Source organism: Colossoma macropomum, unplaced genomic scaffold (genome assembly GCF_904425465.1).
Source record: "Colossoma macropomum unplaced genomic scaffold, Colossoma_macropomum, whole genome shotgun sequence".
Classification (NCBI taxonomy): domain Eukaryota; kingdom Metazoa; phylum Chordata; class Actinopteri; order Characiformes; family Serrasalmidae; genus Colossoma; species Colossoma macropomum.
In genome coordinates this window covers 20,014,726-20,033,849 of record NW_023494797.1, presented here as the reverse complement: position 1 = coordinate 20,033,849, position 19,124 = coordinate 20,014,726, and the positions used below count along the sequence as shown (strand labels likewise).

Below are 19,124 nucleotides of genomic sequence, written 5' to 3'. Positions count from 1 at the left end.
TTTCCATTGATACAAGCTTGACATTGTAACAATAGCAGAACCCTTTTTTGGTGTTATTTAGAACCATTTCTATATAGAACCATCTACAACACCATCTCCGTCAATCTGAAGAAGAATTTCATGATGCAAAGAACCCTTTAATCATGCAAATGGCTCTTTGAGTGTTCATGGTTCTATATAAAACCATTTTCTTTACTAAAGGAACCTTGAAGAATCATCACCTTTAAGTGTGTAGAGTCTTTACAGTGGTGGTGTTAAAACCAGGGGTTGCAAAATATAGCCATTTTATTTACACCAGTGAACCTACACATCTTCTGAGTTTTATATATAATTTTGATGATGGTAAAATAGTGATAAATCTGAAAAAATATGTTTTTTTGGGGGACTGTTTCATCTGCGGGGCGGCACGGTGGCGCAGTGGGTAGCGCTGTCGCCTCACAGCAAGAATGGCCTGTGTTCGATTCCCGGCCGGGTGACCAGGGTCATTTCTGTGTGGAGTTTGCCTGTTCTCCCCGTGTCTGCGTGGGTTTCCTCCGGGTACTCCGGTTTCCTCCCACAGTCCAAAAACATGCAGTCAGGCTGATTGGACATGCTGAATTGCCCCTAGGTGTGAATGTGTATGTCTGTCTGTCTGTGTGCCCTGCGATGGACTGGCGACCTGTCCAGGGTGTATCCTGCCATCCGCCCAATGACAGCTAGGATAGGCTCCAGCACCCCACCGCGACCCAGAAGGATAAGCGGTTTAGATGATGGATGGATGGATGGATGTTTCATCTGAATGCCATGAATATATTTTAAACAGCTTCTGAAACCCGTTGTAAAATGATGCCATAATATATTCGGAGCCATTTCCTGTAGAAGCGTTAAACTCTTCAGACGTCTGGTTCCTATCACCACCACACCGTCGTGAAAAATTCGGACTCAATAAGTTCACTTCAAAAAATGCTATCCTGTCATTGAGTGAAATGATCTTAAATCTAGTTGATATAATATATATTTTATCTAGTTCTAATATCTCTCATTTTTGAGATCATTGTAAGCTTATTATACGATTATTTAATTTATTTGCTGACATGTTTAAATTTTTGTTAGTGAGTTTCATGAAATGATTTGACCATAGAGACAGATGATTTTACTTGTTTTAGGCATATTTCTTACAACAAACAAAATTATATGTAGACAGTGAGGTCATTTTACTAGCTAGAATCACTTAAAACAAGTACAAATGTCTAGAAATAAGTTAAATAATCTTATAATAGGCTTACAGCAAATTAAAATGAGAAATATTACACGTATCAACTAGATTTAAGATCATTTCACTTGACAAGATGTCATTTTTTGCAGTGTTTCTCTAGAACAAGCATTTCACAGCAAACTTTTCTAATTTACTTTGTTAACAGTTGAATTATACAGAAATTGGTGGAGTTCCCCTTTAACATCGTTGCCAAGTGTCTAAGTTGTAAAAAACTGCTTGAATTGTGATGTCACAACCATGAACATGTTTATATATCATTGCTGTCCCAAAAAAAAAGCAAATATCTCTAAAATAATAACTTATAACTTATAACTTTCTTTAGTTTATTTTGGTCCATTCGTTATGAAATCTTCATACAATATAAAGGGTGTTTTTTTTTTAAACATTCACATATATTTTTTAAACGCTCATCAGCCATAAAGTTAAGTCTACCTTCTTATATCTACACTCATTGTCCATTTTATCAGCTCCACTTACTATATAGGTGCACTTTGTAGTTCTACAGTTACAGACTGTAGTCCATCTGTTTCTCTGCATACTTTGTTAGCCCCCTTTTACCCTGTTCTTCAGTGGTCAGGACCCCCATGGACCCTCACAGAGCAGGTACTATTTGGGTGGTGGATCATTCTCAGCACTGCAGTAACGCTGATATGGTGGTGGTGTGTCAGTGTGTGTTGTGCTGGTCTGTGTGGATCAAACACAGCAGTGCTGCTGGAGTTTTTAAACACTGTGTCCACTCACTGTCCACTCTATTAGACACTCCTACATTATCAGTCCACCTTGTGGATGTAAAGTCAGAGACGATAGCTCATCTGCTGCTGCACAGTTTGTGTTGGTCATCCTCTAGTCCTTCATCAGTGGTCACAGGACGCTGCCCACAGGACGCTGTTGGCTGGATATTTTTGGTTGGTGGACTATTCTCAGTCCAGCAGCGACACTGAGGTGTTTAAAAACTCCAGCAGCACTGCTGTGTCTGATCCACTCAGACCAGCGCAACACACACTAACACACCACCACCACATCAGTGTTACTGCAGTGCTGAGAATGATCCACCACCCAAATAGTACCTGCTCTGGGAGGGTCCATGGGTGCTGATAAAATGGACAATGAGCGCAGAAACAAGGAGGTGGTCATAATGTTATGGCTGATTCATGTATATTTCAGTTTTACATATATCAGCCTTAAAGGCACAGTAAGAAAAGACAGCCTGTTTAATTTGAGAGGTTGAAAAATGACCATTTAAAAATTATTACGATTGTTTTTGGTACATAAAGCTGCACAAATAGAGTAAAAATGTATGATACGGTTCTTTTATGGGACACTACACTATCACACAGTTATACTGTGTTTTACAGTGCGCCGCTGCAGTTCTCTAGCATTCAGTGGTGTTCATGTGCAGAACTGAGCGCTCTGTCATTCTGCACCAGCTCATAATGTCATTCTAATCTCACTTCTCTTTTTCCTCTCTTCCTGTGGAGCCGGTGGGCTGTGACCAGGTGCTGGGCTCCTCCGCTGCGCTGGATGCCTGCGGAGTGTGTAAAGGAGACAACTCCACCTGCAAACTGTATAGCGGGCAGTACAACCTGCAGCACAGAGCCAACGGTACGGCCGAGAGAGGAGGAGGAGAGATTATCTCTCTGAGGAATACACTCGCTCACACTGCACTGCGAAAAATAGTAGCTTGACAAGTGAAATGATCTTAAATCTAGTGGGTCTATCTAATATTTCCCATTTTGAGAAGGTTGTGCACTAATTATATGATCATCTAGTTTATTTCTAGACATTGTTTACTTGTTTTAGGTCATTTTATTAAGTAAATTATCTCACTGTACTGGCATTTTTTGTGATTTTACTGTTTTCAAGCACATTTCTTACAACAAGCACAATTATCTGCCAATAAAGTGAGATAAATTTACTTAATATAATTACTTAAAACAAGTAAATTGTCTAGAACTAAGGTAAATAATCTTAAATTAAGCTCACAACAGTCTCGACAGGAGAAATAGATATAGCGACTAGGGGTGGGAATCTCTAGGCACCTCACGATTCGATTCGATTACGATTCAGAGGCTGCAATGCGATTATAAAACGATTATCAATGCATCTCGATGCATCTTTTTTCTCTATACAGGATTTCTATCTTCCCACTGTCTGAGGACTTGGTAGTTTTAAAGCAAAGTATTTGTAATGATCCATAATGTAAATGCATAACGGATCATTACAAATACTTTGCTTTAATTATCTAAAATATCTTTTATTAATAAATCAAATGGAAGTGATGTGGCAAGTGAACTAGAAGGCTCTCATTCAGAGACGCTGCTGCCACTCATCTGCGATAAAATGCGCTGTTGCCCTGAAATAAGATCCAGTGGTAATGGGTGTCCACGCAGCGCATTACAGCCACCCTTTTGGTCTCGTTGTAGAGAGTGGGGGGGTATTTTCGAGACTGGGCGCTGAATCTCGGCTCCAAAGTGTGCAGCATAGCCCTGGTTCTCAACGACTGAGAACAGACAGCAGACAGCAGGTCACATAGCCCCGAGGTCTGGCCTCGCCAGTAGCGAACGAAAAAACAGATTAAGACGAACATTTGGAGGGCTTATTCGCATTTATAAGCAGCGCGGTTGGTTAAATCTGCTGAGAGACTGTCTTTCTCTAAAAAGTTGCGAAAACGAACTCGCTTCTCTTTCGAATTTTCCCGTTCCACCTTAAATGGTGCAGCAGTTAAATTTGGCGCCTAAGGCAGAATTTAAGGTGGAACGGGAAAATTAGAACGAGAAGCTGGCGAATGAGAAGCGACTTCAGCCTCGTAAAACAGCCGGACGCCGAGACATTTTACAAGAAACTCTTCTAGTTTTGAAGAAAGGTTTTCTGGCGGAGATGGGAGGAAAGCGGCTAAAGCTAAAGCTTAAAGCAGAGCGAAGTAAATCTGTGCTCTCGTTTATATTTTTAGCCCATACTAGGACATTAATACATACTGAGACAAACTGGGCATTAAATGTTGTGGCTCCCAAGGTGGTTTGACTTCGTTGAAAGGCAAAATGGCTCTTCTTATCATTTGTGTTGTGACTCCTGACCTGACCTGGCTTTAATGCAGAGGGAGCCGGTTGAATTTCTCGCTCCCCAGTAGTGTTTTTGTTATGTGCCGCCACAGACTGTCCGGGCGCTGCAGTTCCGCACTTCCAGTTCAGCCTTTTGCGTTCCGTCAACATTATGTTATAAATTAAATATTTAGAAAATCAATTTTTGACGTTGAACGAATCGATTCAGAATCGTTCATGTCCGCATCGCGATGCATCTAAGAATCGAGTTTTTCCCGCACCCCCAGTAGCGACTATATTTAGGATAATTTTACTTGACAAGACACCATTTTTTGCAGTGTAATTCTCAGGCTATGTTGATACTGCCAGCCCAAATCTGATATTTGGCACAGAAAGATTGTATCCAGATTGATTTTTGATAGTGTGGACAGCAAAAAAACACATCCAGCTTTTGCAAATCTGATCCAAACCGCATTTGGAAGTGCTTTGAAATGCGATTCCAGTCAGATTTTTACAGATGTGCCTCAGCGTGGACGCTCCGGACGCTCAGATCAGATTTTAAAGGGTCTTTAACAACACGACAAACAGTGACGATGTCCAATCCAGAGTGATGAAGTGCTGGGATTCCAGAAGAGCTCCAAAGATTCATGATTATGAAGAGAATCCTGGAGAGTTTGGAGGACGAGATGATGCTCCTCCATCTCTCCTGCAGCCGCGTCTGAAATCCGCATCACCAGCGTACATAGCTACATAGTTACTGACGCCTACGTCGTTACCACGGCAACCCATGAAGATAGACTAGGGATGTCTGGAGGCACAAATCTGATCACAAAAGATCTGATCTGAAAAAGTAATCCGATCTGCCTGCAGTCTGAACACAGCCTAACATTTCTCTTGTTTAAATCGTGTTTCAAGCATTTTTTTTATACAGCAAGCAAAACTATCTGGCAATATAGTGAGATAATTTTACTATTTACTCATTTTAAGTGAAATAATGTGTATGAATAAGTTAAATAATTCTATGATACGCTTATAACAATCTCGACATGAGAAATAAAAGCTATTTTGAGTAGATTTAGATAGTTTCACTTAGTAAGATAGCATTTTTTGCAGTGTGCCAAATTGTATACTGTTAGACAGGGGTGGGCGATATGGCAATATATAAATAATAAACATATATAACTATATATATATTATATATATATATATAATATATATAATGTCTTAATACTAAACAACTAAACATAATGCTAAACAAGACGTTACTGATACACATCATATATATTTCAGTTTTATGATATTTCAGTTTATTCAGAGGTTTGATGAGTGACTCTTCACTAATCTGCACTAATTCCAATTAAACAGGACTAATTAAGCTCTCTTTATAATATAACATGCAGTTGTTTGTTCATTTAGAAATGACTGTTTTCTCTGATAAATAAATAATAAATAGCTGTTTTCTTTGCTCTCTCTCTTTCTCTCTCTTTGCTCTCGCTTTCTTTTTGCTCTCCCCTTGCTCTTTTTCTGTCTTTCTCTTTGTTTCTTTCCCTCTCTCTTTGCACTCTCTCTCTCTATATCACTGTATCTCTGTTTTTGCTCTCTCTCCCTTTTTCTCTCTGTCTCTTTGCTTTTTTTGCACTTTTTTTGTTCTTTTCTTTGCTCTTTTTTTCTCTCCTCTCTCTCTCTCTCTCTCTCTCTCTCATTTTGCTGTGTCTCTCTTTTCTGTGCTCGTTCTCTCTCTTTATATATATATTACTCTCTCTTTTTGCTTTTTTTCCTTTCTGCTCTCTCTGTTTCTGTCTTTTTGCTCTCTGTCCTTTTTGCTCTCTATTTTCTTTGCTCTCTTTCTCCCTCTCATTTTGCTGTCTCTCTTTTCCATACTCTTTCTCTTTCTTGCTGTCTCTCTCTGTTTTTGCTCTCTCTTTTTGCTCTCTCTCTCTCTCTCTCTCTCTTCTTTGTTCTCCTACTCTCTCTCTGTCTCTCTATCTTTTTGCTCTTTCTCTCCTTTTTGCTTTTTTCTCTCCTTTGCTCTCTCTCTCTCTCTCTCTCTCTCTGTGTGTAGAGTATTACTCCATGGTAACAGTCCCTGCCGGAGCCCGTAGTATTCGTGTTCAGGAGGTGGAGATTTCTTCCAGTTACCTGGCGGTCAGAGGAACGAAACGTGGCTCGTATTATCTGACCGGAGACTGGACGGTGGACTGGCCAGGGAAATTCCACTTTGCTGGAACGACTTTCCACTACCAGCGCTCGTTCAACCAGCCGGAGAGTCTGTACGCCGCTGGACCCACTAATGAGAGCCTGGTGTTTGAAGTGAGTCACCAAACTGTCCACCGCCATCTCAGTGTGCTAAGAGTAGACCACTGCTCAAATGTCTGGTCAGCAGAGGTCCTGTGGTCAGAAACTGATCAATAATGAATGGGGGTCTGATAAACTGTACAGCAACAGATGGACTACAGTCTGTACACCTGCATAGTGGAGCTATGAGGCAGGTGTTTCTAATAAAGTGACCAGTGAGTGGAAGCACAAGGTAGGTGTTTCTAATAAAGTGGCCAGTTAGTAGAAGTACAAGGTGGGTGTTTCTAATAAAGTGGCCAGTGAGTGGAAGTACAAGGTAGGTGTGTCTAATAAAGTGACCAGTGAGTGGACGCACAAGGTAGGTGTTTCTAATAAAGTGGCCAGTGAGTGGAAGTACAAGGTAGTTGTTTCTAATAAAGTGACCAGTGAGTGGAATTAGAGGGTAGGTGTTTCTAATAAATTGGCCAGTGAGTGGAATTAGAGGGTAGGTGTTTCTAATAAATTGGCCAGTCAGTGGAAGCACAAGGTAGGTGTTTCTAATAAAGTGGCCAGTGAGTGGATGTACAAGGTAGTTGTTTCTAATAAAGTGACCAGTGAGTGGACGCACAAGGTAGGTGTTTCTAATAAAGTGGCCAGTGAGTGGAATTAGAGGGTAGGTGTTTCTAATAAATTGGCCAGTGAGTGGAAGTACAAGGTAGGTGTTTCTAATAAAGTGGCCAGTTAGTAGAAGTACAAGGTGGATGTTTCTAATAAAGTGGCCAGTGAGTGGAAGTACAAGGTAGGTGTTTCTAATAAAGTGACCAGTGAGTGGACGCACAAGGTAGGTGTTTCTAATAAAGTGGCCAGTGAGTGGAATTAGAGGGTAGGTGTTTCTAATAAATTGGCCAGTCAGTGGAAGCACAAGGTAGGTGTTTCTAATAAAGTGGCCAGTGAGTGGAAGTACAAGGTAGTTGTTTCTAATAAAGTGACCAGTGAGTGGACGCACAAGGTAGGTGTTTCTAATAAAGTGGCCAGTGAGTGGAATTAGAGGGTAGGTGTTTCTAATAAATTGGCCAGTCAGTGGAAGCACAAGGTAGGTGTTTCTAATAAAGTGGCCAGTGAGTGGAAGTACAAGGTAGTTGTTTCTAATAAAGTGACCAGTGAGTGGACGCACAAGGTGGGTGTTTCTAATAAATTGGCCAGTGAGTGGAAGTACAAGGTAGGTGTTTCTAATAAAGTGGCTACAAGATAGGTGTTTCTGATATAGTGGCCAGTGAATGTGGTCTCTTGGGGCCTATTTACACATCATCTCATATCACAGTGGGGGGGGGATTTAGACCTGAATCTTTCCTCTTAACTCTTCAGCCTCTTGTCGTCCTCAGTATCAGTGACTGCGCCGTATTTCGTCTGAGCTGTTTCAGTTAGTTTGTCAGTGATGTTTTATTCCAGGTTTAGATCTGATTTGTCTGCTCTTTGATCTGCTCTGTTCTTTTATATAACACTGCTGTGACAGTCCACTCTCTACCTATGCTCACACTCTCTCTCTTACTCTGTCTCTCTCTCTCACTCTCTCTATCTCTCTCTCTCTCATTCTCTCTCTCTCTCTATCTCTCTCTCGCTCTTTCTCTTTCTAGAGCTCCCCTTGTCTGTCAGTCTCTCTCTTTCTTTCTCTTTTGCTTTTTCTTTCTTTCTTTCTTTCTTTCTTTCTTTCTTTCTTTCTGTCTCTCTTTTTCTCTTTCTTTCCTGTTTTTCTTTCTTTCTTTCTTTCTTTTATCTTTTTTCGTTCTCTCTTTTTCTGCTTCTCTCTGCCTCTCTTTCTTTCTTTCTTTTTCGCTCTTTTTGTCTCATTTTCTTTCTCTCTTGCTCTGTTCTTTCTTTCTCTCTTTTTTCTTTTTTCTCTTTTATCTCTTCTTTCTTTCTTTCTTTAATTTCTCTCTCTACCTTTCTCGTTTTCTGCTTCTCTTGTCTCATCTTCTTTCTCTTTCCCTCTATCTCTTTTCACTTTCTCATTCTTTATGCTTTTCTTTTTCTTTCACTCTTTCTTTATCTGTATATCTTTCTGTCTTTTCACTCTTTCATCTCTCTCTCCCTCTCTCTCCCTCTCTAACCTTCTCTCCCTCTCTTTCTCTCTCTCTCTCTCACTCTCTCTCTCTAGACTGATTCGTAGATAATCTTCTCTGTAATCACAGAAGGAGTGATGAGGGCGGGCTGAGATTAAAAGATTAAGATTTTTTGTAATTTATCTGAATAGATCAGAGAATCGCTGAGACCTCATTGCGCAAATGAAAAGACAGCAGAAGGGAGAGAATAATAGAGAGAGAGAGAGGGAGAGAGAGAGAGAGAGAGAGATGGTGATGCCCCATACTGAAAAGAAAAACGTGCATGTACGTTCTTATGTGTGAGGAACGTCATATACATTGTTTTATCACTAAAGAACGGCTGTTGATGAACACTCGACGGCCGTTTCGGTCTCTGATTCATCTCGGCACGTTTAGCAGAATAAATTCAGAGGAACTGCAGAAGATTCGCGGGACAGAAATGAGGTGGTCCAGACCAGACATAACAGAACGGTTCTGCTGAACCCAACACGGTTCTGTTTGAAACTCTAGAGCAGATTAATTTAGGTATTTACGTTTTTGTGGCTGGACTTTGCTGGGGTCATGCAAGTTCAAATCAGCAGACTGACATTGAGCTTACCACACCCCCCCTCCACACACACACACACACACACACGGCCTCCACACTTCAATCTGTCATTTACTTCCAGAAACAGAATCAGTTTTTTTAAAAGCCAGAAATGATTTTATTCCTTGTTGTTTGATAGCTGTTGTTTTGCCCCTAGAGGCCACAAATGGCATTACAAGCTGTCCCCCAATTCAGGGGCTGCATCCTTCGAAGGCTGCATAGCCCCACGAAGGCTGAGCCAAATGAGACGGTTCTGTTGTCTTATAGAAATACATTAATGCACCTCTGAGCTACCTGAGGACATTAAGAGCTGCAATAGTCCTTTTTTGGGCTTTTGGGTGTTTTCATTTGACTTTTTATTCACTTTTATTGAAGAAAACCTGCTTGATGTTCTGCTTTGTGGATTGCTGCAGTGCTTCCTAACAAGACCAACTAATAACATAATAATAAGCTTAGCACGTACACATTTATTTGAGATTAACAGCTTGACACGGTTTAAGCCTTGCTAAGTCATAGCCACGCATTAGGATCTGGTTCCCATGTCTTACTAAGTCGTAGCCACGCATTAGGATCTGGTTCCCATGTCTTACTAAGTCGTAGCCACGCATTAGGATCTGGTTCCCATGTCTTACTAAGTCGTAGCCACGCATTAGGATCTTGTTCCCATGTCTTACTTAGTTGTAGCCACGCATTAAGATCTTGTTCCCACACCTTACTAAGTCATAGCCACGCATTAGGATCTTGTTCCCACGCCTTACTAAGTTGTAGCCATACATTAAGGTCTCGTTCCCACACCTTACTAAGTCGTAGCCACGCATTAGGATCTGGTTCCCATGTCTTACTAAGTCGTAGCCACGCATTAGGATCTTGTTCCCATGTCTTACTTAGTTGTAGCCACGCATTAGGATCTTGTTCCCACGCCTTAATAAGTCGTAGCCACGCATTAGGATCTTGTTCCCACACCTTACTAAGTCGTGGTCCATGCCCACTCCTAAGTCGTTGTGGCCCATGCCTTACTAAGTCATAGCCACGCATAGGATCTTGTTCCCACACCTTACTAAGTCGTGGTCCATGCCCACTCCTAAGTCGTTGTGGCCCGTGCCTTACTAAGTCGTAGCCACGCATTAGGATCTTGTTCCCACGCCTTACTAAGTCATAGCCACGCATTAAGGTCTCGTTCCCACACCTTACTAAGTCGTAGCCACGCATTAGGATCTTGTTCCCACACCTTACTAAGTCGTAGCCACGCATTAGGATCTGGTTCCCATGTCTTACTAAGTCGTAGCCACGCATTAGGATCTTGTTCCCATGTCTTACTTAGTTGTAGCCACGCATTAGGATCTTGTTCCCACGCCTTAATAAGTCGTAGCCACGCATTAGGATCTTGTTCCCACACCTTACTAAGTCGTGGTCCATGCCCACTCCTAAGTCGTTGTGGCCCATGCCTTACTAAGTCATAGCCACACATTAGGATCTTGTTCCCACACCTTACTAAGTCGTGGTCCATGCCCACTCCTAAGTCGTTGTGGCCCATGCCTTACTAAGTCGTAGCCATGCATTAGGATCTTGTTCCCACGCCTTACAAAGTCATGGCCCACGTCTACTCCTAAGGATCTTGTTCCCACACCTTACTAAGTCGTGTTCCATGCCCACTCCTAAGTCGTTGTGGCCCATGCCTTACTAAGTCATAGCCACGCATTAGGATCTTGTTCCCACGCCTTACTAAGTCATAGCCACGCATTAAGGTCTCGTTCCCACACCTTACTAAGTCGTAGCCACGCATTAGGATCTTGTTCCCACGCCTTACTAAGTCAGGGCCCACGTCTACTCCTAAGGATCTTGTTCCCACACCTTACTAAGTCGTGGTCCTTGCCCTTTCCTAAGTCGTTGTGGCCCATGCCTTACTAAGTCATAGCCACGCATTAGGATCTTGTTCCCACGCCTTACTAAGGCTTGGCCATGCACTATTTGTATTATATGCGATGTCACCAGCAGGGCTCCCTCTGTTTCAGTGAACCCCGCCTGGTTACATTTGCACTCACTCCACTTTCAGCTGAATCATTCATAAACTTTAGGTGCTGGAAACAAAGTTTACATTTTCCTTTGTAGCAGAGATTTCTAGGTTGTGTCTGCATAAAAAATATCTTGCAGAAATGCTTTTAAATTATTAAGCAAAAAATACAAAGTCTGTTCCTCAATTCTGAGCTCCATAATTCTGGGTAAGATCCAGTTTGGTTTACACAATGCTGTGCACTGTCTTACCTGCCCGGGGATCAGCTTTGGAGCTGTTCTCCGCTCGCGTCCTGCTCCAACAAGCAGAGGACACGCACACATACACATCCGCACGGCCGCCCGGCTCCAGAGGGAATGCATATGTAAAACCTATATGCCCCTCTTGTCGCTGAACCTGATCCAGCCGGCGGGAATTTTTTGCTTGAAGCTAACCCGCTAATCTGACAGAGCCTCCTGGGGAGGCCTGAAGAGTGCTATTGTGTGTTCTGTGACCCGACTCAGAGATAATCTGCCACTCCAGCACCAGCCTGCCACCCGTTTCCTGCTACAAACATGAAAGTGAGCTCGGGGTGGGGAGGTGGGGGGGGTCAGTCTGCAGAAATTAGAGCGTGAGGATCATTAATCCATTGTTCTATGCTTCATTTTTAGCCCATCGCTTTGACCTGCGATTACAATACAACACAATGGCTTAATGTTAACACTAATGGGGGGCATTTCATGTTTTAGGGGGGCTCAAATCATAACACTTGTCCTAACTGAATCCCAAACTCATCCACAGAAACTGTAGAACAGACTGAGTTTATATCACAATACCTACATTTAGAGCCGGTTATTCATTCAACCTAATGAGAAACTGTAGAACAGACTCAGTTTATATCACAATACCTACATTTAGAGTCGGTTATTCATTCAGCCTAATGAGAAACTGTAGAACAGACTCAGTTTATATCACAATACCTACATTTAGAGTCGGTTATTCATTCAACCTAATGAGAAACTGTAGAACAGACTCAGTTTATATCACAATACCTACATTTAGAGTCAGTTATTCATTCAACCTAATGAGAAACTGTAGAACAGACTCAGTTTATATCACAATACCTACATTTAGAGTCGGTTATTCATTCAACCTAATGAGAAACTGTAGAACAGACTCAGTTTATATCACAATACCTACATTTAGAGTCGGTTATTCATTCAACCTAATGAGAAACTGTAGAGCAGACTCAGTTTATATCACAATACCTACATTTAGAGTCGGTTATTCATTCAACCTAATGAGAAACTGTAGAACAGACTCAGTTTATATCACAATACCTACATTTAGAGTCAGTTATTCATTCAGCCTAATGAGAAACTGTAGAACAGACTCAGTTTATATCACAATACCTACATTTAGAGTCGGTTATTCATTCAACCTAATGAGAAACTGTAGAACAGACTCAGTTTATATCACAATACCTACATTTAGAGTCGGTTATTCATTCAACCTAATGAGAAACTGTAGAACAGACTCAGTTTGTATCACAATACCTACATTTAGAGTCAGTTATTCATTCAGCCTAATGAGAAACTGTAGAACAGACTCAGTTTGTATCACAATACCTACATTTAGAGTCGGTTATTCATTCAACCTAATGAGAAACTGTAGAACAGACTCAGTTTATATCACAATACCTACATTTAGAGTCAGTTATTCATTCAGCCTAATGAGAAACTGTAGAACAGACTCAGTTTATATCACAATACCTACATTTAGAGTCGGTTATTCATTCAGCCTAATGAGAAACTGTAGAACAGACTCAGTTTATATCACAATACCTACATTTAGAGTCGGTTATTCATTCAGCCTAATGAGAAAACTGTAGAACAGACTCAGTTTATATCACAATACCTACATTTAGAGTCAGTTATTCATTCAGCCTAATGAGAAACTGTAGAACAGACTCAGTTTATATCACAATACCTACATTTAGAGTCGGTTATTCATTCAGCCTAATGAGAAACTGTAGAACAGACTCAGTTTATATCACAATACCTACATTTAGAGTCGGTTATTCATTCAGCCTAATGAGAAACTGTAGAACAGACTCAGTTTATATCACAATACCTACATTTAGAGTCGGTTGTTCATTCAGCCTAATGAGAAACTGTAGAACAGACTCAGTTTATATCACAATACCTACATTTAGAGTCGGTTATTCATTCAGCCTAATGAGAAACTGTAGAACAGACTCAGTTTATATCACAATACCTACATTTAGAGTCGGTTATTCATTCAGCCTAATGAGAAACTGTAGAACAGACTCAGTTTATATCACAATACCTACATTTAGAGTCGGTTATTCATTCAGCCTAATGAGAAACTGTAGAACACATTTGTATTACAATAAAAGCAGTTTTAGCTATTCAACAGTAGCTGAATTGGAAACCACACCAATGTAGAATTAGTCACTACTTTATTGTTAGCTTGATTATTTGACATAAAAACACTTGGTAAGAGTTTTATTCTGAATGTTTTGCTGAGAAAAGGATCAAGATTGTTTGATGGCATGTCTGGCCCCCTTTAATTAAGGCTGACCGATTTGGGGAAAATATCTAATTGTGATTTTTCTGACAAATATTGCGACTAGAATTTAAAATAGAATTATTTTCTATAAATTAAGATTCAGGCCTGTTTTGTTTTGGCCCGGAAAGACCAGAATGTCCCCCCGTTCCGTCTCTTCTGGCTTGAATTTAATGTGCCAGACTAATGTGCCGTAAGTTGTGGTTGTGATGTCACAACACATGGAGGTTTGGTTGGATCTGATTGGTCAAACTTATCAACAGGCAGTTCACGAGCTCTGTGTTATTAGTTTAAATTTCCCTACTTCAAACTTAATAATATAGGCTGTAATTTAAAAAATTGCAGCTTTTGCAATTTGAAAATTGCACCTGTTAAATTGCAATTACGATATAAAAGCGACTCATTTTTCAGCCCTACCTTTAATATCAGTTTACACCATGCTTTTGTCTTTGCCGGTGACCTCTGTGGCTCCTACGGGGTTAAACTGTAAGGCGTTGTTTTATGAATGGCAGTTCAGTGCAGCTCTGTGTAAACCTGCTCTTTCACACGAATCAGGATAGCCTGCTGGATCTGAGCTCAGCTTAAATCACTCGTGCCTAATTGTAGTTTTGCTGAAGCTGCATTGTCCCTCTATTTGCTTCATGCAATTCAGTCTGTTATTTGCAGCCACTGTGTTGTCATTGCGTTCGCTTGTTTTCTTTATGCAGGGGGTTGCCAGATAGTGAAAAAAACATCTTTAAGAATGGAATAAAGGCCCTGTTCTTTCAGGAGGACTTTTCCACTCCATTTAAGTCAACCTCAGGCATGACAACGCCCACCCCCCCCACACCCATCCTGCTCAGGTCTAATGTGCGACTTCCTACACGGTTCTATCTCAAATCTGACTGACTCAGAGCTTCTCCGGGACCACCCACCTGATCAGCGCCCCACACACTCCACGCAAATATAATAATGCTCCACGATAAGTTCACCAAACCTCACGATCGGCAGAAAATCCAGAACAGATTCAGCAAGTTGTCTCTTTTTTATGGCCCATGATGTAAATGGCACGCTTCAGTTCAGACACGTACAGACTCCCATTCAAACATCTTGACGTGTAAGCAGCGGTCAGCGCCTCAGCTGACCACTGTGTCTGGGAACAAAGAAAGTAAGGAAGGGCTGTGTTTAACCCTTTAAAGGAGAATTACACTGATGTCTGCATCGTTCAGTGTGTGAGATGTAAACAGAGTGATGTCCTTACAGTGGTGGTGATAGGAACCAGGGGTCGCCATGACTACAACACAAATATAGACATTTTATTTACTATCCAGAACCACCAGCGAACCTACACAAGTCTTCTGAGTTTATATGGAATGTTGATGATGGGAAAACAGCGGAAAACCTGAAATGATACGTTTTCTTTAGGGACTATTTTGCCTCACAATACCCTGCATATCATGTATCCCTCCACCATGAATGGAGTTTAAGGCCAGAATCTTCTCAAAACTATCATAAAACAGTGTCTCAGTCATCAGGCAGTGAATTCATAACCATTTCATGTAGTAACTTTCTGTGAGGGAGCTGTGAGAGGTGGATGTCTGGTTCCTATCACCACCACTGTGAACAGACTCGGTAAGTTTATCTAGAACGGAGCGTTTCACACCAAACCACTCTGAATGACTGACAACTTTTTGGATAAACCATCACTTTAAACTGCAGGTTAATAAGCAGTTATTAATCTTAATACTCATAGTTAATACCTACTATGAATTATTCAGTTACTGTTATGATTTATTCATTCTATACTATGAATTACTCAGTTACAGTTGTGAATGCTATGAATTATTCAGTGTCTATTATACATTATTCAGTGACCGTTATGATTTATTTAGTTATTCTATGATTTAATCAGTTACTGTTATGAATTATTGGTTACCTACCATGAATTTTTCAGGAAATATCATGAATTATTATTAAGTATGTACGATAAATTATTCTGTATTTACTATAAAACTGATGTGCTGTTTTGTAAACTGTAAAAATGGTTTGTCAGTCCAACCTAAAAACACTTTAAGTATTTTTCTGACTTGAATAAACACAGTTCAGTTGTTCATTGAAGTCACATAAAGTCACTGAACTGAAGTGACAGTGTTTAAGGAGGTTGACTGACTTATCGCCCTTTATTCACTTGTTCTTTTCTCCTACTCTCTCCATCCACACACTCTTTTCCCCTCAGATCCTGCTGCAGGGGAAGAACCCAGGCGTGCTGTGGGAGTACACACTGCCCCTACAGGAGAAAAAACCCAACTACACCTGGACCGTGATCCGCTCTGACTGCTCAGCTACATGCGCAGGAGGTGAGAGAGAGAGAGAGAGAGAGAGAGAGAGAGAGAGAGAGAGAGAGAGAGGAGAGAGAGAGAGAGAGAGAATATGAGGGGTTTTGAAAGAAAAAGGGGAAATGTAGCGAGAGGTAAAGAGAAAGGGGGAGATAGAGAGATAAAGAGAGAAAAAGAGAGATAAGTACTAAAAAGAGAGAGGTAAAGAGAAATAGGTAGAGAAATAGAGAGAGAGAGAGATAAAAAGAGGGAATTGAGAGACAGAGAGAGAGAGAGAATATTAGGGGTTTTGAAAGAGAAAGATAAAGAGATAGATTAGAGAAAGAGAGAGAGATAGACAGAGAGGGTAGAGAGAGATAAAGCGAAAAAGAGAAATGTAGAGATAGAGAGTATAGAGAAACAGAGAGAGAGGTAGAGGGAAGAGTAGAAAGAGATAAAGAGAATATAGAGAGATAAAGAGAGAAAAATAAAAAGAGCAGAGAGAAAAAGAGATAAAGAGTAATAATAAGAGAGAGAGGTAAAGAGAAAGAGCGATAGAGAGAGTAGTGAGAGATAAAGAGAGTGGAGAGGGAGTAGAGAAAGAGATAGAGTGAGTGAGACAAAAAGAGGGAATAGAGAAAGAGAGAGAGACACACACAGAAAGAGAGAAAGAGGAAATAGAGACAGATAAAAAGGGAATAGAGAGAGAGAGAGATGAAAAAGAGGGAATAGAGAAAGAGAGAGAGACACACACACAGAAAGAGAGAGAGAGAGAAAGAGGAAATAGAGAAAGATAAAAGGGAATAGAGAGAGATGAAAAAGAGGGAATAGAGAAAGAGAGAGAGAGAGAGAGAGACACAAAGAGAGAGAGACAGAGAGAGAGAGAGACACAAAGAGAGAGAGAGACAGAGAGAGAGAGAGAGAGACAAAGAGAGGGAGAGAGAGAGAGAGACAGAGAGAGAGACAGAGAGAGAGAGAGAGACACAAAGAGAGAGAGAGTATGATGGGTTTTTATGTGTTTATATAAGGCTTGTGTTGTGTGGGAGGCAGAAAGTTTGCCCAAATTTATCAAAAGCTCCTTTGTGAAAGATAAATACCCCCCTCCCCCGCTCCACCTTCACCACGGCCCACCCTTCATTCACTCATCAGTGTGTGTGTGTGTGTGTGTGTGTGTGTGTGTGTGTGTGTCAGTGTCTTCCCCATTCATTCACTCTCTCAGCTCTCGGTGGGAGCTGAACGCAGACAGACAGAGCTGTGATGGGCCCACAGCACACCTCTCTATCTAGTCTGTCTCTTTTTCTGTCCTCCAGTTCTGCTGTAACACAGGCCACAGTGTAGAGCTGCCATTCAGCCTCAAAACCAGCCCTCAGAAATAAAGTGGAGAACCGGCAGTTCTAGATTTTACCACACGGCTTCCCAGCTCGTGCTGAGTGATGTTTATTTTTAAAATTGTGGATTGCAGTTTGATCACCCTGATCAAATTCCATATTCAGTTGATTTTCTAAGTGAAAATAAGTTAATACATCCTCTACAGAGACACACTTAAATATGATGTTTTTCCGCATATGTCGGTCCACAGATTCTATAAAAAAAATTATATATATACACACACACACCGATCAGCCACTTCAATAAAACCACCTCCTTGTTTCCACGCTCATTGTCCATTTTATCAGCTCCACTTACTATATAGGTGCACTTTGTAGTTCTACAGTTACAGACTGTAGTCCATCTGTTTCTCTGCATACTTTGTTAGCCCCCTTTTACTCTGTTCTTCCGTGGTCAGGACCCCCACAGGACCACCACAGAAACAAATGGACTGCTGTAGTTGTAGACTTACAAAGTGCTCCTATATAGTAAGTGGAGCTGATAAAATGGACAATAAGTGGAGAAACAAGGAGGCGGTTTTAATATTATTTCTGATCGGTGTATATATATATATATATATATAATGTGCCATAACTTTTGCACAGGCCATATTGTATTGTTTGTTTTCAAATCAAATCATCTCAAATCATCATTAGACTCTAAATATATACACATATACACAATATACACATTAGTATACACCAGTACGCACCGTTCCAATGTACAGTTTTTGTACAGTAATATCAGTTATAAAATAAAAGCTATGGTATGTGCAGTGTTACATATTTCCATATATGCAATATGTGAGTCTGAGATTAATAAATGAGAAGCAGGGTACACAGGGGATAGAATATATCACTATATATATATATATATATATTCCAGATTACAGTATTTTACCAATATGTTAAATTCTGTAAATAAACAGTAATTGTGTATTAAAATGTGCAAAAGTGTGTTTATTAGAATTAACAACAACATGCAGTTTGACCAGGGGTGCCAAAATCTTTGCATACGACTGTAATACAGGTGTATCATTTGGTTGCACATGTTTAAGACCGACACTCGGTGTTAATAGGCCATTTATTTAGTTTACATTAGTATACAGTTAATGCTATTTCATTGTCACTCAAGTGACAGTTTATTTCTTTGTTTGAAGAGCAGCAGGGGGGGACGGGGGGACAGGGAGGGACAGGGAGGGACAGGGTGGGTGGATCAGAGTGAAACGAAAGCCTCATACTGCATGTCTTTAATTATCATCTCTCTTAATCCTCTGTTGCACGATGTTGCCTCACGGCAGCAAACGAATCTTCCTCACTTTACAATAACATTGAACATATTTATTTAATGATTAAAGGGTTACAAATAAATAGAAGAGTTTGAGTAAGTCAATAAAAAGTAGCTTACTTGTTCACACTACCTCTTATTGGCCACCTTTAAATCTGTTTTTAAACATTCAGTATCATTTTTTTTTGTCATGAGAATCCAAAAACACCCCTGCATGTTTTTTAAAATGTTTTTGAATTTAATACTCGGGTCCATTTTATGCAAGAGAAGTAAATTGAATATTTTTTTTTTCAATTGCTCTCATAATGTGTGCAGTAGAGGGTTAAATAAGAAAAAATATTCAC

General features: G+C 40.5%; 1 protein-coding gene across 1 annotated transcript in view; it reads left to right on the top strand.

Moving 5' to 3' along the window:
* The window catches only part of adamts18 (ADAM metallopeptidase with thrombospondin type 1 motif, 18), a 118,324-nt gene that overhangs the window by 78,812 nt on the left and 20,388 nt on the right, over window positions 1-19,124 (top strand). Inside the window, 3 exon segments of the mRNA XM_036584474.1 lie at window positions 2,734-2,857; window positions 6,356-6,603; window positions 16,047-16,167. Coding sequence (XP_036440367.1) covers window positions 2,734-2,857; window positions 6,356-6,603; window positions 16,047-16,167 — 493 coding nt within the window.